Raw genomic sequence first — 22,544 nt, forward strand, 5'->3', positions numbered from 1 at the left:
TCAGAGGATACTAATTCATAGTGAAGGCATTTTCATGTTCTGTCTCGCCCATTGGAATCCCCTGAAGATAGAAATTCTGTCTGTTATTCTTTCAGAAGTGTACCCCATCCCCCAGAGGCTAGTAGTATCTAGTCCCTAGGCTCCATCTAGTGTAGAAAGTGGGAGAACTGCAAGTATGCTTGAGTACTTGAATGCTTTTAAAGAAACATGACCAGCCAGGGGCAGTTCCAAAGAGCCAAACAGAGCTTTGATACAATACGGGAAATGATATGTATTGATTTTCTCTCTCTCATCCCTACCACCAGAAGACATATCCTTCAAGATGTGGTCTCCACAAATATACCATACCTGGAATCTTGTGAGCTTTTTCTGACCATATTGAGACTCTGAGTTTAGCAGTTTCATTAAAGATATTCAGGAAACTTTGACCTGAGGTAGCTTATGCTCAGATTACATCTGGATTTGTATTCACCAGGTCAAGGCTTTTCAGTTCACATCCAAACACCACATTCTCTGCTAAGTCACTGGAGAAGATATAGAACATCCTCCAGTGCTGATAGTGAGCATTGCTAATGTTCACTGAGACCATAGATAGACTTTATTTGTAGCTATCCTCCATTGAAAATTGGGTGTGCTTTCCAGGGAGGAGTAAAGAAAGAGAGGTACCACTTACTCAGGGTTGTCCTGGTCACCAGCTTGAAATGATGGAGTTCCTCAAACATCCTCTTGGAGATCTTCTCAATATGGAAGTGCTGGAGGATGCCTGGGGCCAAGCAAAAAGTGGGGCTGGTGGTCAGGCGCTCTCTATCTGGAACCACCAGCCCCTTTTTCTGCTTGGGCTGAGCATATCATCGCATTACTAGGGCTTAGAAGTATCCAGCTGGGCTGTGTACTGTGCTTAACCAGGAACTTGGATGGCTCAAGGATTACAATCGACTCCATTTATTTTTTTGGCTCTCTGGCCTCCCCCTGGTCCTCCAAAGGATGGAGATAGGGAGATAGAGCTGAGACCCCATCCTAGGGAAAGCCATATGGAATCAAACATGGGTGTTGGTTAGAGCTTCTGCAGCCAAAGGCAGTATTAGAAATTCTGCCCTTGCCCCAAGTCTGGGTAGACGATGTCCCTGCCAAACCACAAGGCTGCCCTCCTGGTTAAGGAATGAGAGCCAGCAGTGGGATTGTTATAGACAGGTTGTTTGTATAAATGGAGAAGGCATTCCAATTCTTGAACTTACCAAAAAGCATATTTTCCTTTGGGAAATATTCACAGCTCCTTTAGCCTTCTCTTATTTAAAAAAAAAAAAAGTGTGGAGAGTTAAAATAAAGGTGTTCCAGTCTCAAACTTGCCTGAATACTGTTTTGCAGTTAAGGAACAGCATGTTACCAACCCAACTGACTAATCCTTAAGAGGTCTACAAGGAAAAACATTAATGAAGTCTGAGTTTTTCTCTGCCTGCCATGCACAGACCTTGATTGCCTAGCACTGTGAACATGGTTATTTAGATGCTATACTAGTGAGTTGAAAAACATCCATACACCTCTGTGGGGTGAGATATGTGGCATGACAAATAGTGGGCTCACTGCTAGGGAAGCCAACAGAATAGCACTTAGTCCTAGGTGGCTAGTTATAGAGGAGCTAGAGAGTTAGGGAATGAAAATCAACATTCCTAGATGAATAGAAAAATAAACATGAACAAGAAACATATATGTGTTCTAGAATATTTTTAAGGGGTAGGGAGGAACTTGTTCTTTCAAAAAAGAAAGGTGGTTGTGAAAGGAGAGAGAAAAAGCCCCACAAATACAACAGCAGTTGTTTCTCAAACTATGGTCCAAGTGCCACCTAAATTAAAATCACCTGGCTGTTTGTTAAAAATGCAAAAGTTTAGAACCTACTCAAAGCCTATTGAATTTGCATCTCTTAGACGGTGCCAGGTAGCTGCATTTTAAGCCACCTCCTTGCATGATGCTGAAACATCCTAATGTTTGTACACACTCAAGCCTTATGCAGGTTCCAGTAGAACAAAATGTGCATGATTTTCCCATTGAAATCTGTCACGCGGGATGTCATGTGGGGTCTCTGGTCCCGCTCCTCACCCAAGACTGCAGGACATGGTGAGGCCAAAAAGGAACACCCACGGAGCCATAGCTAGGGGAGTCATACCACTATATTCTCGCTGGCAGCTGGGTTGGAGACACAGGAAGCAGGAGCCACACGATCCGCAACCTGCCGTCCATGTCTCTCTGCCAACCAACCCTCACTTGTTAACTGCAATTCGCTCTTGCTAGCTCAGCCATCATCTTCTTGCTAGCCCCCATTTACTGTCAGTGTAGCCACGGCAGTTATATTAGTGGCCAATGGCTCACTGGTTACAACTGACGGCCATCCAATCACAGTTGATGGCCATTTACCACCTGAGTGAGCACCTTTCCATGTGAGGGTGAGATCCTGGAAACTGCACTCTTGGCTCTGTCCCCACAAAATCGCCCCTCTACATTTGAATTCCTTGAAAACTTGGCCAAACTAGATCAGCACTCATCTTTTATCTATGGGATGGTTTGAATAGCTATAGGATTACAATGAGCACAATGTGTCTCGCTGTGGCAGTTACTGTGAGTAATCAAAAAAGGAATTGGACATCATGACTGGAATTGTTCCTCCAGTGAGACTATAATCTTGAGGCCAAGGATGATGTTTTAAATCTGTCTTACCCTAGAGTACATAGCATGATTCAATACACTTCGCTTCCCACTGAATGAATGGATTTTCATGTTTGCGGAGCTTCGTGTTGGAAAGAATGGTAGACTACAGTTTGATAGTTTGCAACTCTGGCTACACACTAGACTCACCTGTGGATCTTTAAAAAAAACAAAAACTTAAGCCCAGGCCCCACTCCCAACCAATTAGTCATAATCTCTGGGGGTAGGCCCAAGTATTTGGTATTTTAAAATAACGTCTCCCAGCTGATTCTAATGTGTAGCCAGGGTTGAGAACCACTCCTCCAGCCTTGGTTGTGAGAAAAAGATAACAAACCCCAAGGGTCAAAATTTATTTTTTAACCCAGGCCAAGGTTAAATTTAAAGGCCATAGTAACAACTTTGTTAGTCATGTGTTAGTTTCTAATCAATCAGGTAATCTTCTGACCCAAACAGAGGAACACGTTGAATCAAAATTAAGGTGAGTTTTCCCCTCCTTCCCTGTGGCCCCTTAAAAGAGAAAACAAAACAAAACAGAACAAAACAAAAAAGTAATGTTATATTGCTTACCCTTTCTAATGGTCCAAACATGGACCTCTACCTGGGGTGGTCTCTCTGTCTCCAGTGCTATTTTTCTTGTGGTCTCCCCATCCTCCATGAACACAGACTCATACACGGGCATTGTTTCTTCTCCACAAAAGTAGCCTTTGCTGTCAAAGCTTTGGACTGGAAGTTCTTCTAGAATCAGGAAGCAAGTAGAATTTTGTTATGGTTTTCCAACACTAAAAGTGAACTTCTGCATTTATGTGTCTCATTGTTCATGACACCTCATACTCATCAAAAGTGGACAATTAACAAGAACATTCTTACAGAGATAGAAATTCAACCCATATTTCATTGGCCCAGCTTAGGCTGTTCCTGTAACAGCTACCAAATCTTACAAAGGAGCATGTGACCTTTAAGTACACATGATGACAGTATCCATAGTTCTGCAGAACACTGCCCCACAAACTAAAGTGGATCTACCCACCAGCACATAAGAAGTGGACCTTCATGAAGAGGAAGTATGTGGCCAGGTACGGATCTCTTGGGCACTTTAGGAACACAGGATTTTTCATGTGGGTCAGGATCATGATTTGTCTAGCTCAGTGTTACCAACAGAGACCCAGGGAATGGACTGACAGAGGGCCTCAGTTAACTTTCCTGACATCACTTAGATATACTTAGAAAACATCTATGACACTCATTTCTGTGCATATACTTGCCATAGGATCTGTCCAAATTGGCTTGACATTTCTGAATGCTCTCTGATTTGTTTGTAAGAGGAATTATAAGACTGGATCAACACTAGTGCCAAAACCTAGATGTCAGATTAGTCATATGCATGCTATGCCAAATGAATGGTTGGGAGACACACACAAAAAATGGTCAAATTCCCCAAATATGGATTGTTTAATGTATCAACTAAACTTGGATTTCAGGTTCCAGGCATAAAGGTACCACCTTTATGGTGGAAAGGTACCCCATTCCACTCCACCCTCCTCATTCTTCAGCCCCCTACCAACAAAAGTTTCTCTGGGTTGGCTATCTGTGAATTAAGTTTCTTTGCTGGCCTCAAAATCAGCACCCTCTTCTTCTTCTTTTTTTTTTTTTTTTTTTAACTTCCTCTTCGGGATGGGTCCATTCCCTGGAGGAAGAACTAGAATAAATGTACCACAGGTTTACCTCCCCAGGAGTTGTATAGCCCTGAAGAAAAAGTAAAAGCACACTCATAGCTGTATAGACAAACATCACAAAGTATTTGACCTCCCAATTGTTCTCCTAAAAAACATTTGTCTTTCTTTTTTTTTTTTAATTTATTGGGGTGACAATTGTTAGTAAAATTACATAGATTTCAGGTGTACAATTCTGTATTACATCATCTATAAATCCCATTGTGTGTTCACCACCCAGAGCCAGTTCTCCTTCCATCACCATATATTTGATCCCCCTTACCCTCATCTCCCACCCCCACCCTCCTTACCCTCTGGTAACCACTAAACTATTGTCTAGCACCCTCTTCTGCTGTGTATTTAAAGTGTATACTCAAATCAGGAATAACAAAGAGAAGCTATGGACACTCTGAAAACTTTCACTATGTGCAGAAACCATCTGTAAGAGTATCTGATGAAACAGTTGAGTGTGGAGTGCTTTGGATCTGTGACTCTAATTAGGAAGATCACTGTTAGCCAATTAGAATCACTTAGACCAGAGGTTGTAATCAAATTGCTATTACATGTCTCTTACTGACCTGATTAGCTTTCCCTCTCCTACCACATTGGACAAAAACAAATCTTCTCTCAATGATTCCAGGTTGGATTACTTAATTTGAGGATTATCCTAGAATCAAGCTTCCTTTGTCCTTTAGTCCTTCTTTTTAGTTATTTAATTACTTGGTGGGCTATTCTAAAAAAGGTGATATGTTAGGTATTTAAGGGTGTGCTAGCACTTTTCAAATGGGTGAAGAGGAAGAGGTCACTAAGTGTACAGGGACTTCCATGTATATAATTATCACCTTTAGAATGAGAGCTGACTTCATTTGTTAAATTTTGATCACCAGCTCAATACTGGCTATGGCTATAACTACCATATGAAATCCATGATGGCACTGGAAGGATCTATAATATGCTAAAAGCTCTCCCAGTGTCCTGAAGAGAGTCTTCCTGCATCACCACACCCTCCCCTCCAAGAGCTTAATTTACTCACCGGAAGAGATCCACAAACAACAAAATCCATTAATGATTCAATCCTGGCTGGCACTTAAAATATTAAGACAAACAAGTGTGTCTTTCGAACTACTTACTCTGGAACATCCTCCTCATTCCACACTCTCCACCTCAAGGTGCTGTCTGATCACTCTATGTTACTTATTTTCATTTACTTCTGGGGAAGCATGTCATGCTTGAAATAATTTCTGGCCATTCCCACTTTCCGGGAGAATGCTCCTGTCCTGAGCCCTCCAGAAGTAAGAATTTAAGAAACCATTTCCTTAAGGAAGTGGTGATGAATGATGATGTACTAGCCAAGCCCAGAAAACTTTTAAGTCTTAGCAGGGGCTTTTTATGCTGTAACCCAAAAAGAGTGTGTAATTACGGGAATTCCAGGTGTCAGGGTGGTATAGTGGGGTGGGAGGTGAGTTGGGGGATCTTCAGGAAGTGGGAGTCGTACACAACTCTGTAGGTGGCCACTGAATAATTCAAGGCAAGGCCAGCCTTTACCAGAGCAAAGGCAAGAGAGAGAGGTGAAATTCACATCCTTTATTTTGGCTCCAGTTTATTATTGCAGGAGCCTGCAATCCTTTGTTGTAATGAAACTTTTGATTGGGTCATCAGTGAATTGTATTTATCTCTTTTCCCTTCTGTCATGCAGGATCTTGGCTCCTGCTCCCCGCACAAGAACGCAGGATATGGTGAGGCCAAAAAGGAACACCAACGGAGCCATAGATAGGGGAATCATACCACTATATTCTCGCTGTCAGCTGGGTTATAGATACAGGAAGCAGGAGCCACATGATCCACAATCTGCTGTCTGCTTCTCTGCCAACCAACCCCACTTGCTGGCTGAAATCCTTTGTCTGCTTCTCTGCCAACCAACCAACCCCCTAGCATAGCCATGGCAGTTATATTAGTGGTTAATGGCTAACTGGTAACAGCTGATTGTCACCCAGCCACAGTGAATGGCCATCTGATTACAGCTGACGGCCATCTACTACCTGAGCCAGCACCTTTCCACGTGAGGCCGAGAACCTGGAAACTGCTCTCTGGGATTCTGTACCCACACTCCACCTCTCCAGGGTCTTGCCTCACAATCTACACGACAAGCATCTTCTGCGAGGGGCCCTGTGTCAGGAACCCAGCTCATGAGAAAAAGTTTCAGTCCAGTTCAAGTAATGTCCCAGTGGGTGTCCCTCAATGTCCGCCTACTTTCTGGGCACAGCCAGAGTTTCTCAGGGTACCACCAGTCTTTCTGGGCACAGCCCTTCCTGGGCACAGCCAAGGTTTCTCAGGGTACTGTGCTGGAACAATAGTGGCTCACTGCCAAGGTGCTTACATATTCTTGATGGCAGCTGGTTGAGACACAGGAAGCAAACATCCTCCTGCACCCCAATGAGGGGTCTCCCTGCACCAGTCTCACTGGCAGCCGGGTGAGATACGGGAAGCAAACATCCGCCAGTTCCACGACATGGTGGTACAGTCCCAAACAGTCAAGCAGTCCATCAAATCAGGGATGAGAGGCAATCCCCATAGTCCACAGTCATTCGCCAGGGCTGTGTGTTGGCCTCACAATGTGTGCTCTCTGTGCAGGGTGAGGGCTCCAAGTCCTCCCCAACCTGGGGGTGAGGGACGCCTTTGACCGGTAGAATGTAAGGACCAGGCCAGCAAGTAGCCTTTGTTTTGTTCATCTCTCTATTCTCAGTGTAACAGTCTTGCACACAGTAGGCACATCATACATATTTTCAAATTGAATGCATGATAAAGTATATGCCCCTTGATGCTCTGAAGTTGCTCAGAACATGAAGCAGGTGCCCTGGTGTCGTGTGGGAGACCCTTGCTCACTCCGCCATTTGTCCTGTGAGGTGGCCTGCGGGGTCTCTGGTCCCGCTCCTAATCAAGCTGAAAGGAGTCGGCCTCAAGGGGCTGCATGAAGTTCTGGAGGGACACGGGTCGCACTTTCCCAGACTTCTCCTTTAGGCTTCTCTGGAATTGCTGTTCCGGACACAACTGTTTCCAAAGTTCCAACAAAAGTGGATTGGGTTGTTGGTCTGTTTTTTCCCGATCGACCCTGCTGCCATGAGCTCATGCCACATCTGTGCACGTGTTACTTTCTGAGGCCCGCAACCTTTACCTTTGATTTGGGCTTCCGGGTCTGAACTGCTCGGACCTCCTGTCTTAATTTCCTTCGCCTCCGGCTTTCAACATCCCCTAGGGTGGCCACGGCAATTGTAACTTCATGGATCTGCTGCCCACATAGGGTGTAAAAATGGCAACCAAGGATCCAAAAGCACTCGCAGGTGCAGTATCCAAAACCAGATCTCTCATGCTGGCTATAAAAAGCTCGTCATCCGGCCCCTGCATATTAGGGTTGAACATAGCATGTCTCATACCCATACGGATTATTTGTGTAAGTTCTGTATATGCCTGCCATTGACTCACAGTGCCTGGCAGCTCGCCAGCCTGTCCCCATACTGTGTGTACTGCAGCAGTGAGCCAATCCATTAAAGTGTGGTTGCCCTGGTCTTGGGCCAACGTATGGCAGTTCTGTAACCTTTGTCTCAGGGACGGATGCACTGTCACAAAGGCTAGCTTTTCCATCTCGCCTGGGGAGCAGAGAATGTTGTCTGCTCACTCATCCCATAAACATAATAACCAAGCCAAGACGGGCTCTCCAGGACTCTGTCTGTACTGCCTCCCCAGCTCCTGCAACTCAGTGGGAGTGTAAGGGGTGTAGGTTGTGAACTCAGTCACAGCTGGGTTGCCAGCAGCAATGCCCCCGGATCCCAAAGGTTGCTCACGTTTTATCCTTTGCTTCAAGATTGGCTGGATTGGGGGTTGGGAGCTATGTTGTCTCCACTTGCTTCCTCCGCCTCTGCCTCAGAGTATCCACTGTGGGGTCTCTCTTCTAACGCAGACCCGAGCTTCCAGCGCCTCCAACCGGGACATCTGGTCCGCCACCTGGGCCATTTCATTAAGCGCACTTTCCATGTTGAGACTCAAGGCCATGAGGAACATCCAGCCCCCGCGGCCAGGTATAGCCTTCTCCTCCTCTGGCAACCGCTCAGCCAGAGCCTGCAGGGCCCTCTCCACGCTTGCTGGAGAGCCATCCATGTCCTCCCGCCCCTCCTTGGGGGTCCAACTCCTGAGAACAGTGGCCACCGGGCACCACACACTGTGTGGGGGCCACATGTCCTCCTGCCCAGAGTCAGACGCCATTCCTATCTGGTTGGAATCTTGCTCGCTGTGCCAGGTGTCTGAGTGTGTGGAGGCCTCCATGTATAATGTCCATAATCCTCGGAGCCTACAGCAGAAGCAGATCAACAAAAGGAAGACAACGTCTTCCATGGCCAAGAGGGTGGTGTGCCAGCTGGAGGCTTGAGTCACCCAGGCAGACCAAACCTCCCGTTCCCAGTGTTACTCCTCACGGGCCTCCTGAAGCTGAACTTTTACACACACAAACTGCTCCACCAGGCTTTGGTAGGTTTTGGCTTGCACCATACTCTGCTCGCTGCGTCATTTGTCATGTGGGAGACCCTGCTCACTGCTCCATTTTTTCGAGCAGGAGACCCTGCTCGCTGCGCCATTTGTCGTGCGGGGCGGCCTCAGGGTCTCTGGTCTTGTTCCCCACATAAGAACGCAGGATATGGTGAGACCAAAAAGGAACACCCACGGAGCCATAAGTAGGGGAGTCATACCACTATAGTCTCACTGGAGGCTGGAGTCACATGACCTGCAACCTGCTGTCCGCTTCTCTGCCTGCCAACCAACCGACTCACTCGACTGACTTGACTCACCAACCAGCGCAGTTATATCAGTGGCTAATTGGCTAACTGGTTACAGCTGATGGTCGATTAGCCACAGCCAACGGCCATCTACTACCAGCACCTTTCCATGTGAGGCCGAGAGCCTGGAAACTGCTCTCTGGGACTCTGTCCCCACACCTGGCCTCTGTGGATAGTGACTCTTGTTAGGCAATGTGACTATAAGGAGTCATTCAATTTGCAAACACCTGTGGCTGGTACACTGAGAGACAGGTACACAGAAGAGGAGAGAGATTCTCTCCTTCTGTGTTGCCCAATAAGTCCTCTATCTCCACACACCTGAGCAGGGTGGGGAAAGAACTTTTTCAGAGAAACAGGTTTAGTCAGTAAGACTCTTCAGTATATTGTCAATTGGAAGTTTGGAGGGCAGTTTAAAAAATAATAACTTTTATTATTTTTCTAATCACAAAAGTAATGTACATTGAAAATTTAGAAAATACAGATAAACAAGAAGAAAATAAGAATTACCCATAAGTCAGTCACCTAAAGATAGCCACTGTTAACATTCTTCCACATGCCCTCCCAGTCTTTTATTTTGTCTAAGTGTGTTATAAACACTTTCTTTTTGTAACACACAATGTGGGATCATATTATAATGTTGAAAGTAAACTGACACCTTGGGACGCTTAACCATGGAGATGGGAGGACTGTGGGTGGATTTGGACCCCTTGCTGACTCTCTAGTCTTAACTTCCTGTTGAACTCTGTGGTAACCTCCAGGGAGAGGGAGGTTAACATAGGAGGGAGCCATGTTGGGCTCAGCCCCTCTCTTTTTCCAGGCCTTAGAGGACTGCCCTCCATGTGTGCAGGCCCACGTGCCTTCTCTTGACAGTTCCGTTTTCTTTTTTTTCTTCCCGAATAAACCGTTTTCTTTTGGTGGATTATCTAGAGAATTATTTTAGTAGACGACAATACATATTATTTTTAGCTTGCTTTTTGTACTTAACAAATATATTGCAAACATCTTTCTATGTCATTAAATCTTGGTCTACAATGATTTTTAAATTGTTGTGTACTATGCCACAGCAAAGCCACACCATAATATATTTAACTATTCCCATACTGGTAGACTTCCTAATTGTTTACAATTTTTCACGATTGTAAACAGCACTGCAGCAAAAATCCTTGTTTGTATATTTGTGTATGCCTATTATTTATTACCTTGTTAGGATTCCTAGGCATTGAATTGCTTAGCCAAAGAGTATGGAAAGTAAAGGTTTTAATAAATATTACCAACCTGAGAGGCCAATTATTTAAAAGGCAATGCCTATTCTGTGTCCTGTTCTCACACCTTTTTGATTCGTTCACTTATTTGAATTACCTGCATCAATAAAATCCTAAGCACACAACAAAATGGGATTTGGTCTGAAGATCTGAGATTCAAATTATAATAACATATACTGGGAGGATTTATCTTACTTGGGGTAGTTTAGTTAATATTAGTCTAATCTGAAGTTATCATGTTGTAATACTTACATGACTACAGGCATTAGACCCTTGACCAAAGAGAAAATTGTGTTGGTGGAAGTATTCCTAAGTGACACTAAAAAATTTGAGGATTCAGTGAGATCACAGACTTGGAAGTCATAAAAGGTCATCGTGGCTGGGTGGCCCCCATGTCCATATCGACCTCATAATGTGCTCTTTCCCTATCCCTAATAAGTACATTTCCTCACCAATTGTAATGGCCCATTTCTCTATTTCAGATCAGATAGCTCCTGTCCTTACTGTCCATACCCTACCCTCTGTTTACTCTGGAGCACAAGGGTCACTATATTAAGAAAGATTTTGTTTGTGCCATTAATAAATGCTTCTCAAACTTTAATGTTCACAAGAATCAAGTGGGGAGTCCTGTTAAAATGCAGATTCTGAAGCAGTAGGTTGCAGGTTGAACCTGAGTGTCTGCATTTCTTACTAGCTTCCAGGTGCTGCTGGTCCACAGACCATAGTTTGAGTAGCAACATCAGAAACTACCCTGGGCCTACAGCAGGTGTTCCCAAACTTGTCTGCAAATTAATATCATCTCAAGATCTTTTTATAAATTCCAAAACCCAGGCCACACCTCATATCAATTAAATCATCATTTGTGGGGATGGGATACAGGTATTTACAGAAGCTCTCTGGGGGATTCCAATGTGTAGACAACTTTAGGAACCATTGGCCTATTTGAAGATACTAAAAAATATGCATTGAATAGGTTCATGTTTGCCTGCTACTAATGAGAAGTTGTCTAAATGGAAGGAATAAATAATTTAGCTCTCTGCCTACATTTAATTTTCTTTAAATTAAAGTTTATTGGGGCGACAATTGTTAGTAAAGTTACATAGATTTCAGGTGTACAATTCTGTAATACATTATCTATATCTCACATTGTGTGTTCACCATCCAGAGTCAGTTCTCTTTCCATCACCATATATATCTACGGCCATACAACCCTGAACGAGCCTGATCTCGTCTCTGCCTACATTTAACAAATATTTGTTTTTTAAAGTGTCTCGGAAATTACTAATTAATTCACTCTCAGAATGTTGAAGCTAGAAGGACCCCCCAAAATAATCCACTCTAACCCTCCTATTTTGCATAGAAGGCTCTGAGAGTGACTTGTTCTAAGTCATACAGGGAACCAGTGACTGAGCCAGGGCTGGAATAATTGATTAACAATCCCAAACTATGTCAATCCCAGTACTATGAACTATATTTTTATCTAGTCATGTGTCAAAACCACCATTTAAATAATTAATTTGCTGCAGCCTGCAGTGTGTCCCCTCCCAGGAGGCCCCAGGGCTGGCAAGCCCAGTGGCCAGCTTCGGACTGAGGGGAGCATCACCTGGCTGCCTCCAAAGACAACATACCCAAAGGGCAGATTGGGCTGTCACCTGTTAAAGTGAATCCTGCTCTGTACGGTCAGCCCCTGCACCACAATTCCTCCACTGTAGCCATAGCCAGTCCTCACAACCAATCAGCCTGAGAGTCACTCCCTCCCATTAACGTGCAAACAGAACCAAGGCTCAACTACAACAGGAGGGTACACACAACCCACACAAGGGGAACACCTGGAGCACCTGGCTCTGGTGACCAGAGAGACTGCCACTGGATGCCATAGGACACCTACTACATAAGGCCAATCTACCAAGACTGGGAGACGTAGCAACCCTACCTAATACATAGAAACAAATACAGAGAGGCAGCAAAAACATGGGGAGGCAAAGAAACATGTCTCAAATGAAAGAATAGAACAAAGCTCCAGAAAAAGAACTGAACAAAATAGAGGCAAGCAATCTATCAGGCACAGAGTTCCAGACACTGGTTATAAGGATGCTCAATGACCTCAGGGAGAACTTCAACAAAAAGATAGGAAACATGAAAATGGAGACAGAAAACATAAAAAAGAACCAATCAGAAATAAAGAATACAATAACTGAAATAAAAAATACAGCAAAGGGAATCAACAGTAGATTAGATGAAGGAGAGGATTGAATCAACGATTTAGAAGATAAGGTAGCAGAAAACACCCAATTAGAACAGCATAAAGAAAAAAGAATCCAAAAAAAATGAGGAGAGTTTAAGGGGCCTCTGGGACAACATCAGGCATACCAACATTCACATCATAGAGGTACCAAAAGGAGAAGAGGGACAGCAAGGAATTGAAAACCTATTTGAAGAAATAATGATGGAGAACTTCCCTAACTTGGTGAAGGAAATAGACATACAAGCCTAGGAAGCTCTGGGAGTCCCAAACAAGATGAACCCAAAGAGGCCAACACCAAGACACATCATAATTAAAATTCCAAAGGTTAAACACAAAAAGAGAATCTTAAAAGCAGCAAGAGAAATGCAGTTAGTTACCTACAAGGGAGCTCCTATAAGACTGTCAGCTGATTTCTCAACAGAAACTTTACAGGCCAGAAGGGATTGGCACAAAATATCGAAAGCAATGAAAAGCAAGGACCTACAACCAAGATAAGATTACTTTACCCAGCAAAACCATCATTTAAAATCAAGGTACAGGAGACTTCCGGAAAAATGGCGGCCTGAGGTAAGCCTCTGTAAAGCTCCCCTGGAATTTACAAAGAATCGAACAACAAAAACTCCACAAAGGACTCCCTGCACAGCAGACGGGCAAGACGAAGAGGCCCACTACCGACTGAAATCACCTACAGGTGGGAGATTCGCGCGAATGGAGGGAGGAGGAAAGGGAGAAGGGCACGGAGACGGAGCCGCGCGGGCGCAGGACGCAGACCTAGCTCAGTGCGCCGAGCTCGCTGCTTCCTGGAACTACCACAGCTGCTGGAGATCGGATTGCTAGGGCTCCGCCAGGGCTCCACAGGGCTGAGGGGACAGCATATACCACGGCTGAACCCAACACTCACGGCAGAGACCTCGGAGAAAAGACTGAGGGAAAAAGGCTGAAAACGGTGGTTTAAGCCCTCACTGCTGAGCAGAGAACGGAGCCTTAGGCACTGAGACTAGCCGCCCCCTCCTACCCCTCCCAGAGCTCGCCTGGCCCCCACCTGCCCGGTGCTAGAAGCGAAACAGTAGCAGTGTCAGATCAAAACAACAGAAAATTTCCTGTTTTGAGAAATGTGGGCCGCAGACACAAATTCACAGCCCAACTAGTTCCGGCAAAGGGGAGGGAGCCATGGAAGCAGGACCGGCTGTGGTGGTGGTTGCCGCCATTGCTCTGGGCCACCTCTCACAACTTACCCCGCCCCTGACCCCACCTATCTGGGCGGATCCCTGCAGGAGTAAACAGAACGGCTGAAACATACGGGCTCTGAATCAGGAGCTGGAAGAGCTTTGGAACATCAAAAGCTCTCCGCATACCCACCAGGACACTGCGCCCTGTGACCTAGACGAACTATTAACAGAGGAGAAGCCCGTCTCCCAGGGAATCCCCCCATTGTGTGAGAAGCTGGAATAGTGCAGAGAAAACATAGCACTACCGTGTGGGAGAAGAAAAATAAATTGCAGTTGGAGAAATAATAAAACATTCTACCAACAAGTACTGGCAAACAAAAGAAAGACCCCTTCCTATCAACCTGTTGCAGAAGTCACTCCTGTAGATGTCTAGGAAGAGAAATAGTAAACCAGTAATCGCCATGAATAACCAAGGCAACAAGACAGCTCAGAAAGAAAGTGAAAAATCTCCAGAAGAGGCACTTAAAGATACAGAAATATGTGACTTAAATGACAGAGAATTCAAGATTGCAGTTCTGAAAAAACTCAACGAGATACAAGAAAACACAGATAGGCAGTTAAATGAACTCAGAAACTCAATCAAAGAACAGCATGAGCATTTTACGAAAGAGATTGAAATTTTAAAAAGAACCAAATAGAATTTCTGGAGATTAAGAACTCAATAGAAGAAATTAAGAATGAAATAACCAGCTTAGGTAGTAGAGTTGACCAGATGGAGGAAAGAATCAGTGACATCGAAGATAGAAACCTGGAAATGACACAGATAGAAGAAGAAAGAGACTTGAGACTTAAAAGAAATGAAAGAACTTACAAGAACTTTCTGACTCCATCAGAAAGAGCAATATAAGAATAATGGGCATACCAGAAGGAGAAGAAAGAGAGAAGGAACAGAGAATATATTCAAACAAATTGTCGATGAGAACTTCCCAAATTTGTGGACAGAACTGGACCCTCGAATCCAAGAAGCAAATAGAACACCTAGTTACCTCAATCCCAACAGGCCTTCTCCAAGGCACATTGTATTGAAGCTGTCTAAAATCAACGACAAAGAAAGAATCCTCAAGGCAGCCAGGGAAAAGAAGACGGTAACTTACAAAGGAAAGCCCATTAGATTATCATCAGATTTTTCAGCAGAAACTCTACAAGCCAGGAGGAGTGGAACCAAATATTCAAACTATTGAAAGAGAGAAACCATGAGCCAAGAATAATATATCCAGCAAAGATATCCTTTAGATATGAAGGAGGAATAAAGACCTTTCCAGACATACAGAAGCTGAGGGAATTTTCTAATACACGACCTGCACTACAAGAAATACTAAAGGAGGCTATTCGACCACCATCAACAGGGACAATTTGTGGCAACCAAAACTCAAAAAGGGGAGAGTAAAGGCCTGAACCGAATATGGGAATGGAGAAAGTAAGCGTGCTGAAGAAAATGGAATACTCTAAATATCAAACTTTCTTTTACATAAACTTAAGGGTAACCACTCAAAATAAATCCAGAATTGAAATATATACTGAAATAAAAGAAGAAACAGAGGGAAACATCATAGAATACCACCACACAGAAATAATAGACAACAACAAAAAGGCAAAGAAACAATGGAGACACAGCCTTACCAGAAAACTAAAGATAGAATGACAGGAAATCCTCACATATCAATAATCACCCTAAATGTAAATGGACTGAACTCACCAATAAAAGGCACAGAGTAGCAGATTGGATCAAAAACTAAACCCAACCATATGCTGTCTCCAAGAGACACATCTCAGCTACAAGGACAAGCATAGACTCAAAGTGAAAGGGTGGAAATTGACACTCCAAGCAAATGGTACCCAGAGAAAATCAGGTGTAGCCATAATGATATCAGATGAAACAGACTTCAAGGTGAAAAAGATAACAAGAGACAAAGATGGACATTTCATAATGGTGAAGGGACTGTACAACAAGAAGACATAACAGTCATCAATATTTATGCCCCCAATCAGGGAGCACCAAATACACCAAGCAACTACTAACAGAACTAAAGGGAGAAATTGACCAAAACACAATTATACTAGGGGACTTAAATACATCATTGACAGCTATGGATAGATCATCCAAACAGAAAATAAATAACGAAATAGTAGCCCTAAATGACACATTAGATGAAATGGACATAATTGACATTTATAGAGCACTTCATCCTAAAACATCAGACTATACATTCTTTTCTAGTGTACATGGAACATTCTCAAGGATAGACCATATATTGGGACATAAAATCAGTCTCAACAAATTTAAGAAGATTGAAATCATACCATGCATATTCTCTGATCACAAGGCTTTGAAATTGGATATCAACTGTAAAAAGAAAGCGGAAAAACACAAATACATGGAGATTAAACAACATACTTTTAAAGAAGGACTGGGTCAAAGAAGAAATTAGAGGAGAGATCAAAAGATACATAGAAACAAATGACAATGAAAATACATCCTACCAAAATTTTTGGGATGCAGCGAAAGCAGTTTTAAGAGGGAAATTTATCTCATTACAGGCCTATCTCAAGAAACAAGAAAACTCCCAAATAAATAACCTCATGTTACACCTTAAAGAACTAGAAAAGAAGAACAAGTAAAACCCAAGGTCAGCAGAAGAAAGGAAATAACAAAAATTAGAGCAGAACTAAATGAAATAGAGAACAAAAAGACAATAGAAAAATTAATGTGACAAAGAGCTGGTTCTTTGAAAAGATTAACAAAATTGACAAACCCTTGGCTAGACTTACTAAGATAAAAGAGAGAAGACACTGATTAACAAAATCAGAAACGTAAAAGGGAAGTTATCACGACACCACAGAAATACAAAGGATCATCCAAGAATACTATGAAGGACTATATGCCACCAAATTCAACAACCTAGAAGAAATGGACAAGTTCTTAGAAACATATAGCCTTCCAAGGCTGAACCATGAAGAACTGGAAAATCTAAACAGACCGATCACCAGTAACTAAATTGAATCAGTCATCCAAAACCTTCCCAAAAGCAAAAGTCCGGGACCAGATGGCTTCACTAGTGAATTCTACCAAACCTTCAAAGAGGATCTAATACCAATTCTGCACAAACTCTTCCAAAAATTGAAGAAGAGACAGTACTCCCTAACTCATTTTATGAGGCCAACATTACCCTGATACCAAAACCTGGTAAGGACAGCACAAAAAAGAAAACTACAGACCAATATCTCTAATGAATACCGATGCAAAAATCCTAAATAAAATTCTAGCAAATCGAATACAACAATGCATTAAAAAGATTATTCATCACGACCAAGTGGGGTTCATCCTCGGGCACAAGGATGGTTCAACATAGAATCCATCAATGTGATACATCACATAAACAAAATAAAGGACAAAAATCATATGATTATATCAATTGATGCAGAAAAGCATTTGACAAGATACAACATCCATTTATGATTAAAACACTTAATAAAATGGGTATAGAAGGAAAATACCTTAACATAATAAAGGCCATATATGACAAGCCCTCTGCTAATCTCATAATTAATGGAGAAAACTGAAGCCCTTTGCTCTACGTTCAGGAACACGACAGGATGTCCCCTATCACCTCTGCTTTTCAACATAGTGTTAAAGTCCTTGCCAGAGCAATCAGGCAAGAGAAAGAAATAAAAGGCATCCAAATTGGGAATGAAGAAGTTAAATTATCACTCTTGCAGATGACATGATGCTATATATAGAAAACCCTAAAGACTCCACCAAAAAGCTATTAGAAACAATCAACTAATACAGTAAAGTTGCCGGCTACAAAATCAACGCACAAAAGTCCATTGCCTTCCTATATACTAACAATGAAATCTCAGAAAAGAAATACAAAAAACAATTCCTTTTGCAATTGCAGCAAAAAGAATAAAATACCTAGGAATAAACTTAACCAAGGATGTGAAAGACCTATATGCTGAAAACTATAAGAACATTTTTGAAAGAAATTGAAGAAGACACAAAGAAATGGAAAGACATTCCGTGCTCATGGATTGGAAGAATCAACATAGTTAAAATGGCCATATTACCCAAAGCAATATACAGATTCAATGCAATCCCCATCAAAATCCCAATGGCATATTTTAAAGAAATAGAACAGAAAATCATCAGATTTGTTTGGAACCACAAAAGACCCCGAATAGCCAAAGCAATCTTAAGAAAAAGAACAATAATGGAGGTATCACACTTCCTGACTTTGGCTTGTACTACAGGGCTACAATAATCAAAACAGCATGGTATTGGCAGAAAAACAGACACATAGACCAATGGAATAGAATTGAGAACCCAGAAATAAAACCACATAAATATGGACAGATAATTTTGACAAAGAAGCTAAAACATACAATGGAGCAAAGACAGCCTCTTCAATAAATGGTGCTGGGAGAATTGGATAGCCACGTGCAAAAGAATGAAACTGGACTGCTATTTGTCACCATGTACCAAAGTTAATTCAAAATGGATCAAAGACTTAAGCATAAGACCTGACACAATAAACTGCATAGAAGAAAACATAGGTACTAAACTTATGGACCTTGGGTTCAAAGAGCATTTTATGAACTTGACTCCAAAGGCAATGGAAGTAAAAGCTAAAATAAACGAATGGGACTATATGAAACTTAAAAGCTTCTGCACAGCAAAAGAAACCATTGACAAAATAAAGAGGCCACCAACTGAATGGGAGAAGATTTTTGCAAACAGTGCCTCCGATAAGGGGCTAGTATCCAGAATATACAAGGAACTCATGCAACTCAACAACCAAAAAACAAACAACCCAATTGCAAAATGGGCAGAGGACTTGAAGAGACATTTCTCCAAAGAGGACATACAAATGGCAAATAGACATATGAAAAAATGCTCAACATCACTAATCATCAGAGAAATGCAAATCAAAACCACAATGAGATATCACCTCACCCCAGTCAGAATGGCTATCATCAACAAGACAAATAATAACAAATGTTGGAGAGGCTGTGGAGAAAAGGAACCCTCATACACTGTTGGTGGGAATGCAGACTGGTGCAGCCGTTATGGAAGGCAGTGTGGAGGTTCCTCAAAGAATTACGAATAGAATTGCCATATGACCCAGCAATCCCTCTTCTGGGTATCTACCCAAAAATCTGAAAACATTTAGAGATAAAGACACGTGTGCTCCAATGTTCATTGCAGCTTTGTTTACGTGGCCAAGACATGGAAACAACCAAAATGTCCTTCGATAGATGAATGGATAAAGAAGTTGTGGTATATATACACAATGGAATACTATTCGCAGTAAGAAAAGATGATATAGGAACATTTGTGACAACATGGATGGATCTTGAGAGAGTAATGCTGAGCAAACAAGTCAGACAGAAAAGCAGAGAACCATGTGATTTCACTGATATGTGGTATATAAACCAAAACAACAAAAGAACAAGACAAACAAATGAGAAACAGAAACTCATAGACACAGACAATAGTTTAGTGGTTGCCAGAGGGTAAGGGGCGGGGGTGGGGGTGGGAGATGAGGGTAAGGGGGATCGAATATATGGTGATGGAAAGAGAACTGACTCTGGGTGGTGAACACACAATGGGATTTATAGATGATGTAATACAGAATTGTACACCTTAAATCTATGTAATTTTACTAACAATTGTCACCCCAATAAATTTAATTAAAAAAAAAAATCCCAATGGCATATTTTAAAGAAATAGAACAAAAAATCATCAGATTTGTTTGGAACCACAAAAGACCCCGAATAGCCAAAGCAATCTTAAGGAAAAAGTACAATAATGGAGGTATCACACTTCCTGACTTTGGCTTGTACTACAGGGCTACAATAATCAAAACAGCATGGTATTGGCAGAAAAACAGACACGTAGACCAATGGAATAGAATTGAGAACCCAGAAATAAAACCACATAAATATGGACAGACAATTTTTGACAAAGAAGCTAAAAACATACAATGGAGCAAAGACAGCCTCTTCAATAAATGGTGCTGGGAGAATTGGATAGCCATGTGCAAAAGAATGAAACTGGACTGCTATTTGTCACCATGTACCAAAATTAGTTCCAAATGGATCAAAGGCTTAAGCATAAGACCTGACACAATAAACTGCATAGAAGAAAACATAGGTACTAAACTTATGGACCTTGGGTTCAAAGAGCATTTTATGAACTTGACTCCAAAGGCAATGGAAGTAAAAGCTGAAATAAACGAATGGGACTGTATGAAACTTAAAAGCTTCTGTACAGCAAAAGAAACCATTGACAAAATAAAGAGGCCACCAACTGAATGGGAGAAGATTTTTGCAAACAGTGCCTCTGATAAGGGGCTAGTATCCAGAATATACAAGGAACTCATGCAACTCAACAACAACAAAAACAAACAACCCAATTGAAAAATGGGCAGAGGACTTGAAGAGACATTTCTCCAAAGAGGACATACAAATGGCAAATAGACATATGAAAAAATGCTCAACATCACTAATCATCAGAGAAATGCAAATCAAAACCACAATGAGATATCACCTCACCCCAGTCGAATGGCTATCATCAAGACAAATAATAACAAATGTTGGAGAGGCTGTGGAGAAAAAGGAACCCTCATACACTGTTGGTGGGAATGCAGACTGGTGCAGCCGTTATGGAAGGCAGTGTGGAGGTTCCTCAAAGAATTACGAATAGAATTGCCATATGACCCAGCAATCCCTCTCCTGGGTATCTACCCAAAAAATCTGAAAACATTTAGAGATAAAGACACGTGTGCTCCAATGTTCATTGCAGCTTTGTTTACGGTGGCCAAGACATGGAAACAACCAAAATGTCCTTCGATAGATGAATGGATAAAGAAGTTGTGGTATATATACAGAATGGAATACTATTCGGCAGTAAGAAAAGATGATATAGGAACATTTGTGACAACATGGATGGATCTTGAGAGAGTAATGCTGAGGGAAACAATCAGAGAGAAAAAGCAGAGAACCATGTGTTTTCACTGATATGTGGTATATAAACCAAAAACAACAAAAGAACAAGACAAACAAATGAGAAACAGAAACTCATAGACACAGACAATAGTTTAGTGGTTGCCAGAGTGTAAGGGGGGTGGGGGGTGGGGGGTGGGAGATGAGGGTAAGGGGGATTGAATATATGGTGATGGAAGGAGAACAGACTCTGGGTGATGAACACACAATGGGATTTATAGATGATGTAATACAGAATTGTACACCTGAAATCTATGTAATTTTACTAACAATTGTCACCCCAATAAATTTAATAAAAAAAAAAAAAAATAAAAAAAAATAAAAAAAAATAAAATCAAGGTACAGATAAAGAGCTTCCCAGGTAAGAGAAAGCTAAAGAAGTTCATCACCACCAAACAAGCATTACAGGGAATGTTAGAGGGACTTCTTTAAGATGAAAAAAAGACAAAATTATGAATAATAAAATGGCAATAACTACATATCTATCAATAATTACTTTAAATGTGAACAGATGAAATGCTCCAATCAAAAGACATAAGGTAGCTGAATGGATAAGAAAACAAGACACGTACATATGCTGCCTACATGAAGCTCAAAAGACACACAGAGACTGAAAGTAAAGGAATAGAATAAGATATTTAATGAAAACGGAAACAGAAAAATAGATGGGGTAGCAGTACTTACACCAGACAAAATATACTTTAAATCAAATGCTATAGCAACAGACAAAGAAGGACCCAGTAATCCCACTTCTGGGTATTTATCCGAAGAAACCCAAAACACTGCTTTAAGGGGATGTGTGCATCCATATGTTAATTGCAGCATTGTTTGCAATGGCCAAGATGTGGAGGCAGCCTGGGTGTCTGTTGGTGGATGAGTGAATAGAGTAGGTGGTAGATATATACAATGGAATATTGCTTGGCTAGGGAAGAGAATGGGTTCTTGCCATCTGCAGTGGCATGGATGGCCCTGAATGGTATTGTGCTGAATGAAGCATGTCAGTCAGAGAAAGACAGATGTAATGTGATTTCGCTTATATGTGGAATCTGAAGAACAAAATAAACAAACAAAGAAAACAGAAACAAACTCATAGATACAGTGAACACTTTGATGGTTGCCAGACTGGAGGGCTTTTGAGGTGGGTGAAAAAGGGGAAGGGATTAAGAAGTACAAATTGGTTGTTACAAAGCAGTCATGAGGATGTAGGGCATCACATAAGAAATACAGTCAATAATATTTTAATAACTATGTATGGTGTCAGAAGGGCTGGGTGTAAAAGGGGAAGAGATTAGGAAATACAAATTGGTAGTTACAAAATAGTCATAGGAATATAAAATAAAGCATAGGGAATATAGTCGGTAATATGGTAATAACTATGTATAGCGCAAGGTGGGTACTAGACTAGTCAGAAAGATCATTTCTTAAATTATATAAATGTCCAACCACTATGCTGTACACCTGAAACTAACATAAAAGTATATTGAATGTCAACTGTAACTGAAAAGTTAAAAAAGGAGGAAAAAGAAGAAGAGGAATAAGTGCTTCAAATTTCCAGTACAAAACAAATAAGTCTT

At 41.8% G+C, this 22,544-nt stretch overlaps 1 protein-coding gene across 10 annotated transcripts in view; it reads right to left on the reverse strand.

Annotated features, from left to right (window-relative positions):
* Positions 1–22,544, reverse strand: part of CHRDL1 (chordin like 1) — a 187,607-nt gene that overhangs the window by 5,247 nt on the left and 159,816 nt on the right. For all 10 annotated transcript variants that reach the window (XM_074323572.1, XM_074323573.1, XM_019718631.2 and 7 more), the window contains 2 exons: positions 3,265–3,432; positions 674–763 (listed from right to left, as the gene is read on the reverse strand). In XM_074323572.1, coding sequence (XP_074179673.1) covers positions 674–763; positions 3,265–3,432 — 258 coding nt within the window. The remainder of the gene's footprint in view (positions 1–673; positions 764–3,264; positions 3,433–22,544) is intronic.

This window comes from Rhinolophus sinicus, chromosome X (assembly GCF_036562045.2).
Source record: "Rhinolophus sinicus isolate RSC01 chromosome X, ASM3656204v1, whole genome shotgun sequence".
In the NCBI taxonomy this organism is placed as follows: Eukaryota; Metazoa; Chordata; class Mammalia; order Chiroptera; family Rhinolophidae; genus Rhinolophus; species Rhinolophus sinicus.